This window comes from Microtus oregoni, unplaced genomic scaffold (assembly GCF_018167655.1).
Source record: "Microtus oregoni isolate MIOR12 unplaced genomic scaffold, Mior012 000035F_ref0000213, whole genome shotgun sequence".
Lineage (NCBI taxonomy): Eukaryota > Metazoa > Chordata > Mammalia > Rodentia > Cricetidae > Microtus > Microtus oregoni.
In genome coordinates this window covers 10,498,006-10,514,758 of record NW_024543094.1, presented here as the reverse complement: position 1 = coordinate 10,514,758, position 16,753 = coordinate 10,498,006, and the positions used below count along the sequence as shown (strand labels likewise).

Below are 16,753 nucleotides of genomic sequence, written 5' to 3'. Positions count from 1 at the left end.
CTACTTGCTTGTGCGCAGCTAGCTTTCTTCATTATTATGCAATTCAGAGCCCAGCTCATGAAGTGGTCCCACCTACATCAGGACAGGTCTTCCTACCTCCATTAGTTCTTTTAAGTCAGTCCCTCTCAGAGATTCCCAAGTCCAGCCTGGATCGATGGTTCTTCATTGAGACTCCGGTGATTCCAAATTGTGTCAAGTTAAAACTTAAAGTAGAACAGTAGCATGAGACGTTAATGATGCTCATGTCACAGAGGTGTCCCCTTCTGTCCAGAGTCTCTGCAGAGCTCTTCCATAGGCACAGTGCTGGTGCCTTTCATGGTTGCTTCCTGTGGTGGGTTTTACGGCCTGAGCGTCAGTATTTGGAACCTCTAGGTTAAAGTCCAGTCAGAAGATGCCCGGCAATGGGAAAAGATTTATTAAGTCGACATCAGTGTTTTTGGTGTCTGACTGCCATGAGAGACTGAAGTCCTTACCATGAGGGACCTTTTGATTAGAGGAAAGGAAAAAGAAAAATAGCTGAGTGTTTCAAATATCACTATGAGTGTACGCCAGCAAGGGCAGTTGGGGTGCCGGGGTAGTTGCAGGCTGTTGCATTGACATCAGGTGGCCTAGACACCATGTGGCAGGCACATTATGTGCTTGGATGATCAGGTCCTATCTTCCTGTGGCCTTGGCGGCTCACTTTGGATCTTATAGAATGAAGAATAGTAGACCAAGAGCATAAAGCCCTGAAACTTTTTCGGTCAGCGCTTTGTTTGCTTTTCATTTTCACTTTTTTTTTTCTTCCTCTTTAGGTTTAGAATTACGAACGCAGCAAAGTAAACCTCAAGACGCCTCCTGTCTCCCAGCACTGAAAGTCTCTGACATTGAGCCCATCATGCCTTTCACCAAGTTTGACATCGCCCTCGCAGGTCACTATCAAGTCCTTCTCGTGGGTGCCTGGGTTCTTTGACTGCATTAAGAAACAGTTTGCAAACAGGCTGGGTCACATTTTAGATGTTTTCCAGAAAACGTCGGAGTGAGCAACTTGTTTATATAGCCCTGCTGTTTATTGTTTATTATTTATTATTATTGTTTGATTTGTGCATGTGTGTGTATACATGGATACATTTATGTGTGCGTGTGCCCATGGGCATGCTCGCCCATGTGCATGTGTGTGCGTGCATGTGTATGCTTGTGTGTGTGTGCTTGCTTGTGTATGTGCATGTGTGTGTATATGCATTTATGTGTGTGTGCGTGTGTGTGTGTGTGTGTGTGTGTGTGTGTGTGTGCAGGGGCCAAAGTTTATTCTTGTGTCTATCTGCTCACGTAAAATTTACCTGTTTTTCAAGATGCTGTCACCAGTGTCGCTCACTGGGACTTAGGATTTTGCAGTTCAGCTAGGCTGGTGAGCTGTCTCCATCTTCCAGCTTGGGTTCACCAGTGTGCACCTCCACTCCTGGCTCCTTTTTTTAAAAAAGGGATTGTGAGGATCAAACTCAAGCCCTTCTTTGTTTTCACCTACTGAGCTTTTCTCCAGTCCTTGTGAATTAAGAAGCTTTGTTTCTTTCTGGAAGTAGATTTGATGGTGTCGAGGAAATTGGTTGAATTCGGACGGGCTTTTGAAGACTGTAGGAATCCTCTGGGCCCTTCCCTCTTTAGCTTGGCTGTCAACATGGGAGAGGATGTATAGGGAAAAATAGTTATGTACTGAGGAGTTACAGAGAAAGGACAGGGTCTGGGGGTGCTCTTGGCCTCCTGTCTCACCGCTAGAGATCTCAGAATTGCTGTTTTCCTCTGCTTGTGGTTGGTGGCATGAGAGACAATTGTCTCTGGAATAGCATTTCCCTGGAAGGTGTTACCGCGTGACCTTGTGAGTGGCCAGGGTAGTTTCTTATTGATTGAGAGGTTGGGCTTTACTGTGCATTGTGGCTGATGGGATGGGATTCATCTGGTTTGATTTTGGAACCAGGAGCCTGCTATATGCTGGGCAAGCACTGCCTGCCATCCCCGGGGTAGAAGCGCTGTTCCCTGTGAGGCATCTCTGACCTGCCTTGCCTATTTTAACAGTGATTTTCTCACTTACCATGTCTGATTTATTGGCTTAGGTTTGTGTATTTAGCTGAGAGGGGGCGGAGGGAGGGAATGACTACTCCTAGAAATCATTTTCATGTGTGTGTGTGTGGGGGGGTGGGAGGGTGTGACTCTGGGTGTACAGGTATGTGGTCGAGTGAACATGTGGGGAGCATGTATATGTGGAGGATGGCATTGGAAATCATTCTCCATGGACTTTGAAACTTATTTATTGAGGCAAGGTCTCTTAATCAGAGACCAGAGCTGACTGATATAACTAGTCTTACTAGACAGCCCCTTCCATGGAGTCCCATCTCCGACTTTCAAAGCTAAAATTACAGGTGAGCTGTTGTGCCTGTATGACATTTTACATGGATGTCTGGAGACGCACACTCTGGTCCTGACGCCTGGGAGGCAGCCACTTTAACTACTGAGTAATCCCTTCAGTCCCTCTTGCATTTTTATTTAGAAGTAAATCTCAACAAGTAGAGACAATAAATCAATCATTCACAAAAGTGTTCATTCCTCTTCAATTCCAGGCACTCTGCTCGGAGAGGGAGGATATAAAACAGAATCCAGAAAACCTACCCCAAGAGATGGGGATGGAGACGCCCTAAGGTCACAGTGTCCTGTGACAGAATGAGGGCTTGCAGAGGACAGGGCAGTCTGCACTGTTCCTGAAGGGTGGGGGGCCTCACTGGGAAGGGGGACCAGCAGCATCTACAGATGCAGCAATGGAGTCAGGTGCCGTGGGAATGACCATCAGCACGGACGTAAGCATGCTGATAAACAAAGCTGTCTTTATGGGACTCAGATGCAGGTGAAGCTGACTCAGATGCTGCTGGGGTCAGCTGAGAAATCAGAAAAGCATGATTCTTTTCCATCCAGTGCTTCAGCAAGCAGGGCCTCCCTTGCTCTGCAGTCTTACCGTTCCATACTGTAAGGAAGGTGCAGGAAGAAGCGCAGATCAGCTGTAGGAAACGAACAGTCTGTGCCTGTTCTCTTTCAAGCTCTAAGCCTTCATCCTGGAATAGCAGCGGCATGGTTTCTTACAGAATGATGAGGGGCTGGAGATGTAGCTCGGTTGGTAGAGAGCTCACCCAGCATGCACAGGGTTCTGAGTTCCATCCCAACATTGCTTAAACCAGACGTAAAAGCCCCCTACCTCTAATCCCAACAGGAGAAATCAAGAACTCCAGGCTATCCTTCGATAAACATCTAGTTCAAGGACAGCTTTATCTACAGGAGACCCTGCTTCAATAACAACAGCAAACCCATTCAAATTTTATTAACTAAACCAAAAGGATTGCTTTTCTCTTTTCCAGCTGGAGATGTCCCTGTGCAGTACTGCCCCCAGCCCACCAACGGCATGGTCTATTTCCGAGCCTTTTCCAGCTTAAACACCCTTCCAGAGGAGTTGAGGCCCTATGTGCCTCTCTTCTGCAGTGTGCTAACCAAGTGAGTTTTGGATCATAATAGATGCACATCCATGCTGTTCAACATATTTTTATGATGTTTATCTGTGTGTGTGCACATGTGTATGTGTGTCCTTTGAGTATTTGTGTTATTTTCATGCCTTTTCTTACTTTCTTACTATAAATATATTGCAATAATAGATGAATCCAGAAAAGCAGGTAACACTTAGGAAGGCATCTGTCCAGGTAGATCACTGAAACTCTTGAAGACAGGGCAATGCACTTAGTCAGGAAATAAGAACAGGTCAGTGTAAGGAACAGTATAGCGTGAGGGCCGTCTGTTCAGGTGGCCCAGCCTCCTCCTCGTCTTTGCTTTTCTTCTGAGCTAACTCTGCAGTGGCTATTTTCCCCCACAGGCAAGTGTGTGGATAGATTAGAAATGGCACATGGAGTTTTTCTTGACAGCTACAGGAAGAGCTGCAGACTTCCTCTCCTGTGATAGGAAAGTAAAGGGAAAGTAAGGCTGGAGAGATGGCCCAGCAGCACTTGCTGCTCTTCCAGAGGCCCCGATTCTATTCCCAGCACCCACATGGTGACTCACGGCCGTCTGTAAATTTAGTTTCAGGGATTCTGACATCTTCCTCTGGTCTCTGTACACACCAGGACACATATAGTACACAGACATCCATGCAGGCAAATACTTAAACATGTAAAACAATAGGATATAAGAAGAAGTGTAAGAATCCTCGACCACAGGCACAGTGGCTGGTTCTGCTCCTTAGTCCAATGCTCACTTCATGGACCTAAAGCTGCTTGTGTTCCAAATGCTGCCTGACTCTGGAGCCGGTATGCTGGCTGAGGACTGGATTGCATGGAAAATGCATCTTTGACTTTTAGGAAGTTCTGTCCCAGTTCTCAACTATGTTAATAGCGCCCAGTGTTTGTCCTTTTAAAGCAGTTTTGAGGAGCACCTCACAGTAGTGCTCTGGGCTCAGACTGGTAATGTTTCTTCTGAATACATCAGCACACAGAGAATTTCTGCAGATATTTCTCAGCTCCCTCCCACTCCATCACCAAATATCTGAGCAAATGAAGTATGTTTGAAAATATTTAGGGGGAAGAGAGCACTCATGAAAGCGGTCCAAGCTAAAGGCTGTAAAAGCATATTCATCCTGTTGTCTTTAGCAACGGGCACTAACTGCTGAAGGACTTAGTGTCCTGGCTGCTGGGCCTGAGTTTCCAAATGGAGAAGTGGATTTGTACCTCACTGAGTGGGCACATGAGCTGTGTAGAGGTTTATGCTAACACGCATTCAGGAACCGTGACGTGTACAGGAGATACGGAAAGTTGTGGTTATGGATTAGCACACAAAACCTGTACGGTCTTTGAAAATGATGGGTACGGGCAGCTCTGGTAACTCAGCTCCTTCTTGGCTCATCAGGCTGGGTTGTGGCATCCTTGACTACAGAGAGCAAGCCCAGCAGATTGAGCTGAAGACAGGAGGCATGACGGTTTCACCCCACGTGCTCCCTGATGACTCCCAGCTGGACACCTACGAGCAGGTAGCCTTTCACTCCCCGTCACGGCTATAGTCAAAGGCGTGTCTCTGCAGTGCCCTTGTGTTTATTGGTACCATAATTAATGTCATCCTTTGCATTTTTCCTTGCTGATGCAGGGTGTGCTGTTTTCATCTCTCTGCCTAGAACGGAACCTGCCAGACATGATGCATCTGTGGAGTGAAATATTTAACAAGTAACTTTACTTGTGCCGTGTATTAATACGTGGGAGATTGGCATACCTGATTCTGAAATGCTTTCCCAAGGGATTTTCTTCATTTGTCAGATTCTAGTCTGATTTTACTTGTAATTAATTCCCAAGCACACAGAAAATTTTGAAAGGTTTTCTGAGTTACTCTGTAATAACTTTGCTGCCGTCAAAGCTGGGCCGGTCTCCAAGACTTCGCTGTGTTTTTGTAGCCCGTGCTTTGAAGAAGAAGAGCACTTCAAAGTGTTGGTGAAGATGACAGCTCAGGAGCTCTCCAACGGCATTCCCGACTCGGGGCATCTCTATGCATCCCTCAGAGCGAGCAAGACACTCACGCCTTCAGGGGACTTAAAGGAGACCTTCGATGGGATGGATCAGGTGAGCACTGACGAGGACAGGTGTGTGTTCTCGATGAGCAAGGCTTCCGGGAATTGGCAGTGTTCTGTGGTAATGAATGATTTTATCTCAGAAACCTAACTTTCTAAAAGCCGGGTTTGGTGGCTTCTGCTTGTCAGACCAGTTTCCACAAAGTCAGAGGCAGGCGGATCCCTGAGGACTGCTGGCCAGCCAGCCTAGCCTACTTCAGGAGTCTCTGGCCAGTGAGAGACCGTGTCTCATAAAAATGGTGGGTGGACCCTAAGGAATGATAGCTGAAATTGTCCTCTAACTTCCGCATATACATGTTTGCATGCATGGCCATGAAAATACATAGGCATGCACACACGCTGAAACCAGAAGGCTAACTTTCTAACTTAATTCTGGTTTGTTTTGGTTTTTTTTTGTTTCTGATTTTGGATACACAAACAGGGTTTCTCTGTGTATCCCTGACTGGCCTCGAAATTAAAGATTTACCTGCCTCTGCCTCTGCCTCTGCCTCTGCCTCTGCCTCTGCCTCTGGAGTGCTGGGATTAAAGACGTTCGCCACCACTGCCTGGCTTAATTTTGATTTCTGATTCCCAGACTTCATGGATGAAAGTGTCTGTTTGAACTCCCTTCCTCTGTGTGACACACACTCCCTCAGCACCACCCAAGTGATGCTGGCAGTGAACACACAAGCGCACACAAAACCAAGACGCATCCAGTAGTCAGGCAGGACCAGTATTAGGGCTGTTTGCATTTCAGACCGGTCCAGAGAACAAAGAGACAGCTCACAACTAAAACATTACTCCGTAGGAATGACAAGGTGCCAAGAAGGTCGCTGTGCTCTGCAACATGCCTTTCTAGGACTCTGAGTTCGAAAGAATCACCAATAGTTTTGTGATAGGTATTTTCCTGCTACTGTAATGAAGTACCATAGCCAAAGGCTATTTAAGGAAGAAGAGATCCATTTTAGCTTGTGGTCCCACAGGGCTAGAGTCCATGATGTTGGGAAAGGCATGCAAACAGGATGCAGAAGCAGAGGCCACATTCTCCTGCATACTCAGGAAGCAGAGAGAGAATAGGAAGTGGGTGAGGCTATAAACCCTCAAAGCCCACCCCCAGGAACTTACCCCCTCCAGCAACGCTGCACTTCAAGGGGTTCTATCATCTCCCCAAACAGCACCACCATCGGGGCACCAAGTGTTCAAATGCCTGAGTCTACAGAGGACTTTTCCCATCCTAACCACCATGGCTGTCACCTAGAATTTGTTTGAATTGTGCAGTGTATTGACTGTCTGTGTGGTCTGACTCAGTGTCTGCCTCCTTTGGGTCAGGTGAGGCTGATGAAAAGAATTGCAGAAATGACAGACATCAAGCCCATCCTGAGAAAGCTCCCCCGGATCAAGAAATACCTACTAAACTGTGATAACATGAGGTGGGTGCCCCAATTGTTCCCAGACAGGTCTTAGGATTCACACCATTTCAGACCATGTCATTTTTCAGTATTTTTTACTTGATGATGTAATTACCTGAATTTATCTTCAAACCAGAAAGTGTACTGGTGTGGGTGTTAAGTTATAGGATTGTTCAGACATCAAAATAATGTTTTGTGGAAATCAAAGAATATCATTTTTAATTTAATAAAAGTTGGGTGAAGTGGAGAAGAAAGCAACTAATTTAAGTCTAGAACTACAGAGTAGACTTAGGGCATCAACTTAAAAGGTTTTTTTTCCTCTAAAAGTAAACATTTCATAAACAAGGAATCGATGAGACCTAGAGAAGGTTATTTTGCTCAAGGCCGGTGTCCTGATAAGGTTAAGGTTTCTGTTGCTGTGATGAAACACCATGACCAAAAGCAACTTGGGGAGGAAAGGGTTTATTTGTCTTATATATCCAGAGTCACAGTCCACTGAAGGAAGTCAAGTCAGGAACTCAAGAAGGGCAGGAACCTGGAGGCAGAAACTGATGTAGAAGCCATGGAGGGGTGCTGCTTACTGGCTTGTTCCTCACGGCTTGCTCAGCCGGCTTTCTTGTAGAACCCAGGACTACCAGCCCAGGGATGGCACCACCCACCATGGACTGGACCCTCCCCATAAATCACTAGCCTTACAGCTGGATCTCATGGAGGCATTTTTCTCAACTGAGGTTTTCTCATTTTGGTTGACTCTAGCTCGTGTCAAGTTTTCAAAAACTAGCCAGGGCAAGCAGTGTCTTCTATCAGTTGGTGCACATTAAGTTAGCTTTATGCACTCAGGCTTGAGCGTGAATAAAATTGAAGTATCCATAGATGATGTATAGTGTCTGTTGCCACCAGCAGTGTTGATTTAGTAGTCACCGATGATTAACAAGAAAAGGCATTATTAAAGCTACTGTTTTGCATAGATTCCTGGTTCCTGTCTTTTTCTGCTCTCCCCCCTCCTGGTACCCTTCTCTAATCAGTTCTTGAAAATCATTAACGGATGCCACAGGGCAGACTACCTGGCAGGAGCGGTCTCATGTTATCAGTGCTCCTCCTGCCTTTGGTGTCTTGTGGGCCAGCTTGCATTTCCTTCCCTTCTACCCCAGGCCAACAGAATTCATTGCTTACCCTTCCACCCCAGGCTTTACTCACCATGGTGCCCCAGGCCAGCCTGGCCCAGACTAACCCTCCCCAGGATTCATCTCACCTGTTCCCTAGGCTGGCTCCTCCTGTGTTCACCCTCACACCCTAGGCTAACTTAGCCAGCACTCACTATAATACCAAAGACCAGCCTGGGGAGCTTAGAGTGTCTGCTTCCTTCTCTATAAAACTGTCTTTGGAAGTTCCTTACATGTAACAAAATCAGTAATATATATAGGCAGTGAGTCTAGAGCCCATACACGGTGTTTATTCAGTAGTGACTGCTGTGAATTTAACACTGGAAGGAGGAAACCTGCATCATCTCTGTGAGTCTCTCAAGTCTGGAGGAGTTTTCTATCAGGGTGTTTTAAAATGTCTTAAATTTCTGACTTACGGAGCTGGAGAGATGACTCAGTAGTAAAGAGCATTTGCTGCTCTTGCAGGGGACTGGAGTTCAGTTCCCAGCACCCACACTGCGCAGCTGTAAGTCCAGCTCCAGAGAATCCAACATCTTCTGGCCTCCGTGGGCACCTGCACACATGAGCCTATACATAGTACATGTAGGGCATGCATAAGTTTTGTTTTTAATTCTCTCCTTTCGACAAGTTTGTGGTTTCAAATTGGCGAACGCTTTTGCAGATAGTCACGTTCTAGAAGTTTTCTGCTCTTTGTTATAAGCCTGAAGGCATTGGCGGAAGCTGATGGTATTCATGCTCTTCACTTTGCTCTTCAGAGTCTGTGTTAACAGCCGTGAGGCGTGACACGTACGTCACATCGACCACGCTGATACTAATGCCATCTAGAGAATGAGACAGCTACGTGATTTCTTCATCTGGATGTTGTTTCTTTGGAACATTTATTTAGTATTTTATAACAAAAACACAGTTAATTCACATTTCTGTGTCATTTATACAAAACGTGATAAGTTAGTAAAATAAAGGTTTTAGGTTTTTTTGGTGAGTTTTTTTTTTTTTTACATGTACAATTCTCCGCAGATGCTCAGTCAATGCCACCCCTCAGCAGATGCCTCAGGCAGAGAAAGAGGTGGAAAACTTCCTTAGAAATGTTGGCCGCAGCAAAAAGGAGCGGAAACCTGTTCGCCCCCATATTGTCGAGGTAACAGAACCATGTCACTGTTCTCAATAGCATGACATATGTAGGGATTAATATCCTTATGGTTATATTTGGAGAGACAAGTACATGGGAGGATTAAGTGACTTAATCAGCCTAGCTAAGTGAATTCAGACGCCATCCCGTGTATCCTTGTTCGTGCTTGTAGGTAAGCTTTCTTCTGATAGGCAAGAGCAGACTTTGGCCTAGGATGTAATAACATAAAAAAGAGCCCAAAACATTGATCTGATTAAAGTGTCCCCTGCATTTTGTCAGGCTTGGAATCAGACCCAAGTTGGTCAGAGCCTTTCCCCTGTGGCTCATTGTTTCACAGATTTTATCCTTGGGCACAATACTTGTCAGTGATAATCTTCAGTGCAATTGATTTGCAAAGGTTTGTGTTGTTTTTAAGTCTAAGTCTTTAGAAGCCTCACCTGTCACTGCAGAAGGCTGACCCATTGCAGGTCTTGTAGAAATTATTTTAGTGTCTTCTCTGCTCTGGTGCACATGTTCCTTCTTCCGTTTGTTATTTGGTTTCCCTGTCTGTTTGACATCTTCACCACCCTGTAATGAGCGTCTACACGGAAGTGACTCACTGCTCCTTTGGCCCTCTGTCTGTAGCCTGTGATAGCCCACTGCTCCATTGGCCCTGTGTCTGTAGCCTGTGATAACCTACCACTCCTTTGGCCCTCTGTCTGTCTGTAGCCTGTGATAGCCCACTGCTCCTTTGGCCCTGTGTTTCTAGCCTGTTTGTGTCACCCTTGTGCTTTGGAAGATACTTAGATACAGAAATATTTTGCTCATTGTTTTTGTTGTTGCTGCTGATACATTTATTTCTCTCTCTCTCTCTCTGTGTGTGTGTGTGTGTGTGTGTGTGTGTGTGTGTGTGTACGTGTGTGGGCATGGGTGTGCCACAGTGCGTGTGTGAAGGTCACAGACAACTTGTAGGAATCGGTTGTTTCTTTCCACCTTGCAGGTCCAGGCCCATTGAGTCATCTCCCTGGCTTTGAAAGACAGTTTTATGACTAGAAAGTAGCTGTTTTTATTGTCTGTTTTAAAATTTCACTTTTTTACATCATGAAGCCCTAACTAACCCATGGAAGGAACTCTGTGGACTTTTTAACGGCCATACCTTCCTAACTATTTCAAGGAAGTTTCTCTTGACTCTTTGGCACCTTTTCTTTTCAGAAACCTACACACAGTGGCTCCCGGGGCAGTGCGCATGTTAGCGGCTCCCAGATCATCAGAAAGCTGGTAACAGTGAGTGACCACAGGCTGTCGGGCTCCTTGCTGCGTGCTTGAGCACACCCTGATTGTCAGCATTCTTCTGGTGGGGCCTTTCCAGGACGGAACTGCAGCCACAGACTCGGGGAGTCACTGTCCCTTACCATTGTCACCCTGAGCCTTTTCTCTTGGGACAGCCCAGAATGGATATCATATTTCTTAATAAGCCTCTACTTACTCCACCAAATAGTCTCATCACTTTACAGTCTACCCACATCTTAATGTAGTGTATGCTGCTTAAGCCTCAGCAGCTGCCTCCAGTTAGGCAGTGGCATCAATCCCTGTGAAATCCCTTTGTACTCATTGCTTTCCGTATGATGTCGCTTGGTCTGGGTCTTTGTAGAGTACAGCGGTTTAATGTATTCCTGGAAAATCAGCCACAGTCTGGAATGCTTTTAATTTAATAGTAATTACATTTTAATGCATCTCACCAAATGTGGGGTGTTTCTTGTTAGTCCGTAAGTAAATTACCATTGTGCTGGCCTTAGCAGAGCCTGTCTCGTGACTCCCTTGGAGATGGAGATGCTGGGGAGGTGCCTACGGGGTTTACTACCTGTGGGCCACATTTGGTTTTGCAGCCCAGTCTGAACCATAGGTCTCTGCCCCTCAGGACCCCACCTTCAAACCCTGCCAGATGAAGACGCATTTCGTGCTGCCCTTCCCTGTGAACTATGTTGGCGAGTGTGTCAGAACCGTCCCCTATGCTGACCCAGATCATGCCAGGTAGGAGGAGGGGTACAAGCGCATCCCCTCTCACATCTGGACTTCAATGAAAGTGTTTGTGAGCATGATAGAAGGGAAAGAGGGGACCGGCTGGGGAGATGGCTTTGTTGTTAGAGTGGGAAGAGCTGAGTTGAGATTCCCTGTACCCACGGAAAAGCCAGATGAGGTGGCATCGATAACCCAGTGCCACAGAAGCAGAGACAGGCCAACTTCCGAAGCTCATTGACCAATCAGTCTGGCCAGATCAGTGGACTCTAGACTTAGTGAGACATACTGTCTCCAGCAATAAAAACATTCTGTCAGAAGAATGGCCATGATAGCTGAACATTGAGCTACAAATGAATTAGTTGACTAAATAGTACATAGCAACAATAAGTAAAAGAACAAATAGCAAACAAGCAAGCAGTTGATAGCAGAATGTCAAAAGGACATTGCACTTACAGTATCCAGCAGAAGTGACTGGATGAGCACCGCCCAACCTGCCAGCCCGCATCCAGATTCAAAGTCTGGGCAGTGTTTTCCCCTTGAGAGGCTTCCAGCTTCTGGAACTGCTTTCTTTCCAGCTGTTCTTAAAGCCCTTTGGACTGTTCTCTTTTCTCCTTGTCACTGGTCAAGGGAGGGCCAGCCTGCCCCAGGACACTAGGTCTAGAGGACACTTGAGATAAACACTCAAGTCTGAGACAAGGGACCCTACTCTGCACCCAGAGTTAGCGCTCAGCTTACACAAGCAACACATGACAGTTAAGTGATGTGATTTATAATACAGAGACTGAGCGAGGAAGATACTCACCATCTGTCCCCCACACATACACGCACACACACATGCGTGCCCACACACGGGTACACACACACACACACGAGGTCCACATGTGAGGGATGCTTTGGGCTCACAAAGTTTCTGCACTAGCTTCACACACTGGACCCTCTGTTACATTGTACTGTCTATCACGTAAATGTTCCGACTATACCAGTCAGCAGAGTTCATATGCAGAACAACACACGCCCCCACCAGTAGTTAATAAACTGCAGCTTTATGGATAAAATGCCCAGTGTTGTGTGCAGTGTTATTCTTGTGAACTAAGCAGTCCTGTATACAGCAGCATACTTACTCCCCTAAATGCAAATGTCCTTCAAAGTGATTGACTTAATCTCCTATGTATTTAACAATGTTAATTAAGTCTTAAAACTGTCTGATAAATGTAGAATGAACACATGTGCTTACATTTGAGACACACATGCTCTCTCTCGTGTGTGCGCATGCACGTACACACACACACACACACACACACACACAGATACTCACATCCACCAATCACCCTGAAGAATATCAGCAAGGATGTTAACGAGGGCACTGCGGAAGGGAGGGTTTATTATGGTTCATGGTTGGAAGCTACATTCTATCAGGATGGGGAAGCCATGGCAGCAGGACCCTAAGACAGCTCATACTGTGCCCACAGCCAGGAAGCAGAGAGCAGTGAATGCCGGTGCTCAGTTCACACTCTCCTTTTTACACAGTCTAGGACCTCAGCCCAGGGATGATGCCGCCCATGTTCAGGCCCAGTCTTATCACTTCAGTAAACTCAGTCTAGAAACTCCTTCACATATGTGCCCCCTCAAGTTGACGGCCTGGTGTGCAACATAGGAGAGTTGCAAGAACATTTTGAAAGTGGCAGATACCCTAGGAGTCCTGCAGAGGGACAGATCCACAGGGAGAAAGACAGGCTGGCCTCTGAAGGGCAGCTCTAGATTCCTCTGAGGAATGGTTAGGCTCTGTGCTCTGCCATACCGCAGAAGATCAGAAAGGGGCTCGCTGATAGATGTTGGAGGAGAGAGACTCTTGTTGGTTTCCAGCCTTAAACCCAAAATAATCACACAGAAACCATATTATTTAAGTCACTGCTTGGCCCATTAGCTCTAGCTTTTTATTGGCTAACTCCTACATCTTAATTTAACCCATCTCCATTAATCTGTGCATCACCACGAGGTCGTGGCCTGCTGACAAAGTTTCAGCGATGTCTGACTCTGGCGGTGGCTCCATGGCTTCTCTCTGACTCTGCCCTTCTCCTCCCATGCCATAGGCCAAGCCAGTTCTTTATTCGTTGACCAATAAAAGCAACACATAGACGAAAGGACCTCCCACACCAGATAGAGAAGGCAGACTGCCTTGGAAGAAGGACCCCTGCCTATGGCCTTACAGCCTAACCAGACTTTATTTTCTTTTTCAGTTGTCCACCCCATTTCTTGGCATTGGTTTTAATGTTATACTTTCTATGAGTCATGCTCTAACTTGTTTTTTGCTTCCTTCTTTTCAGTCTTAAGATCCTTGCCCGTTTAATGACAGCGAAATTCCTGCATACAGAAATCCGAGAAAAGGGGGGTGCCTATGGTGGAGGTGCTAAACTCAGCCACAGTGGGATTTTCACACTTTACTCTTACAGGCGAGTTTCTGAGTTGTCCTGTTTCATGTGAAAGCACCCACATTGCAGCCACTGGCTCTGTTCACACAGAGTGTCACCATTCCATGTGAACATTGACGCAATGAAGGTTACGTCTGTTTGTTTGGTCCCCTTCTTGAGCCACCGAACTGTGACTTTCTTGCAGCAAGGATCAGACACAGTGGTGGAAGAGTTGTGTTGTTGCATCGTTTACATTAGACAAAATTCTCGCTTTCTAATCAGAATGTTTTGGTAGAATGCAGTCAGTGGCTTCTGAATGTACTTCTGTTGTAGAAACCTAATCAAGATATGGTTCTGTTGGGTTTGCACAGGGAGGAGACTGTTGTGAGACTAGAATTTTCTGTAAATGTTAGTGTTTCAGGCACTGTTTCCTGAAGCCTTGTATGCCAACGTGCTAAAAACAAGGCCTTGCCACTGATGCCGTTGTCCTTGTCCTGACTCTACCCCAGAACTGCAGGCAGGGAGCGTTTCAGTGACAAGTCTTCAGGACCTTGGTGGTGAGCTTAAAGAGCTAAGAGGAGATTTAGACACAAGAAAGTACTCCAGAAATCCCCCAACTCTCACTCATTTCTGGGCGATTCTGGGTTTGTCCTGGGGAAGCAGGGACTGGTTGAATGTGTACCTTTTCCACGGCTCTTCTATAAAGTCTCAGTATTCCTGACACGCCACCATCCATGTGCCTTCCTCTCTAGACAAAGTCACAGTCGAGCAGTGGGGTAAGCAGGTGACTGTGGTATTAAATAAGGTGTGTGCTGTGAGGTGTTATTTTATCAATTTATATTCCCCAGAGACAATGCTCTGTCAGTGGGCTGTGTAGAGTGTAGACTATCAGATTTAAAAAAAAAAAAAAACTAAAGCTGTTAACATGATTATCATAGCTCCCCCTGACATAATGCTTCAGTATTGGCTCTTTCGGGTTTCCAGGGATCCAAACTCCATAGAAACCCTCCAGTCTTTTGCGAAGGCTGTAGACTGGGCTAAGTCTGGAAAGTTCACCCAGCAGGACATTGATGAAGCCAAGCTTTCTGTTTTCTCCGCTGTGGATTCTCCTGTTGCCCCATCGGCTAAAGGTACTTCAGGGGCCGGTAACCTGCGTGCATAGTTTCCTGGGGCAGAATTCCAGACAGTTTTCTTAGTCATGGGTCTGACTCACATGAATGAAACACAGTAGCAGCTATGTTCTTTCAGAGTCTCCCATCTCTGTCCTTTGACCTCCTGAACACTGACCTTAAAAACACCTCCACCAGTAAAGTACTTGTTAAGCGAGAGTTCAGACCTGAGTTGAAATATGTAAAAATTCAGGCATAGTGGTAGGTACTTCTTAATCCTAACACAGGGAAGTTGGGGACAGGTAGATCCTTGAGGCTCACTGGTCAGACAGCCAGCAAACCCTACTTGGTGAGCTCTAGGCTAGTGAGGGTGACCCTGTCCCAAAAACCAAGGTGAGTGGAGCTGACTAGATAGCTCAGCAATGAAGCGTGGTTATTGCTCTAGCAGAAGATCTGGGTTTGGGTCTTCGCATCTGACTCTGGCAATTCACACCTGCTCGTAACTTAGCTCCCAGGGGATCCTATAGCTAGTTTGAGTAAAGGAAGGCATTTTGACACAGCACAAGACTGGCCACATTGTTATTCAATGCTGCTTTTCTTTGTAGTATTGTTACCCATGTGACCTATACTGACTCTTCATCCGTACTCTGAGAAAGGGAGTCTATAATGGGCTCGGTACCGTTTTATAGAGGTGGATATCAAGTTGAATCTCTCTTGCACTTGTAACCTTTTTGGTTGAAGAACACACCATTAAGTGGCATGAGTGTCCCACTATATTTTGAGCACAAAGGCCCCTGTGCAAGCCATTTCCCCAGCCATACTGGTGGTTTTAATTTTCAGGAATGGACCACTTCTTGTATGGCCTCTCGGATGAGATAAAGCAGGCTTACCGGGAACAGCTGTTTGCTGTCAGCCATGACAAACTCACCTCTGTGAGCCATAAGTGAGTATGTGTGCCCTGGCTTCCTGTGTTATCTGGGGGAAGGGAAACTCAGAAAGGTGAGGCTTCCTGTTGACCACGAAAAAACTAGAGAACGGTCCAATGTGCCATCTTCCTTGCAGGTACCTTGGCATCGGGAAGAGCACACACAGCCTGGCTATACTCGGACCAGAGAACCCAAAAATTGCCAAAGACCCATCATGGATCGTAAGATAATGAGTTTCGCATATTTCCGAGTCTCCTTTAAGAAATCAGAGGCTCTTAAAAACTGAGCCTCTGAACCACAAGGGTTGCTGGTTTATTTTTTGTTGTTCTAAAAATCATAGATATATTAAAAATCTGACCAAAGATGTCTATCAACTTACAAGTTGGGCAAAACCTTCAGAAAATACTGTGACGAAGAAATTCATTGACATTATCATGCATTAAATGGCAAAAGTGAACAAATTAAAGTTCTGAAATGTTACTAAGCCTAGAACATTTATTTTGAGAATAAAAGTCACCTCTGACCTACCTGGGCTTTAGTCATTATTTTAACCATTTTACTACTTTAAAATTAGTTTTTGGGCCTTCATTCTTTTACAAAAAGAAGAACAAACGAATAAATACTCATTTGGAGAAATAGCTCAGCAACTAAGAGCACTTGCTGCTCTTTCAGGTGACCAGAGTTAGGTTCCCAGAACCCATGGAGCGTCTCATACCATCTGTAACTTGTTTCTGGGCATCTGATGTCCCACTACATGAATTTAGTGATGTACGTGTAAATAACTAAAATCATAAACCCGGAGTTAATGTTCTCCACCTGTATGATCATCAGTGTCAAAGTCCCAGACCCAGCACTGTGTGTGTGTGTGTGGGGGGGGGGGGGTGTAATAAAGAGCATGACAGGGCGGGAGGGAGGGAGGGGAGGAAAGAGAAGATAATCTGCACACGTATGCATGTGGAGGTCAAGAGAAGACTTACTGTGGTTTCCTTCAAGCATCATCTACCATGTTTTGTTT

At 45.8% G+C, this 16,753-nt stretch overlaps 1 protein-coding gene across 1 annotated transcript in view; it reads left to right on the top strand.

Annotated features, from left to right (window-relative positions):
• The window catches only part of Pitrm1 (pitrilysin metallopeptidase 1), a 30,537-nt gene extending 14,270 nt beyond the window's left edge, over positions 1-16,267 (top strand). The window contains exons 15-27 of the mRNA XM_041630820.1: positions 795-911; positions 3,378-3,510; positions 4,909-5,029; positions 5,143-5,219; positions 5,444-5,609; positions 6,926-7,026; positions 9,186-9,306; positions 10,489-10,560; positions 11,195-11,307; positions 13,620-13,745; positions 14,688-14,833; positions 15,653-15,755; positions 15,875-16,267. Of these exons, the coding sequence (XP_041486754.1) occupies positions 795-911; positions 3,378-3,510; positions 4,909-5,029; positions 5,143-5,219; positions 5,444-5,609; positions 6,926-7,026; positions 9,186-9,306; positions 10,489-10,560; positions 11,195-11,307; positions 13,620-13,745; positions 14,688-14,833; positions 15,653-15,755; positions 15,875-15,968 (1,490 nt within the window). The 3' untranslated portion in view covers positions 15,969-16,267. The remainder of the gene's footprint in view (positions 1-794; positions 912-3,377; positions 3,511-4,908; positions 5,030-5,142; positions 5,220-5,443; positions 5,610-6,925; positions 7,027-9,185; positions 9,307-10,488; positions 10,561-11,194; positions 11,308-13,619; positions 13,746-14,687; positions 14,834-15,652; positions 15,756-15,874) is intronic.
• Positions 16,268-16,753: the final 486 nt, after the last annotated feature.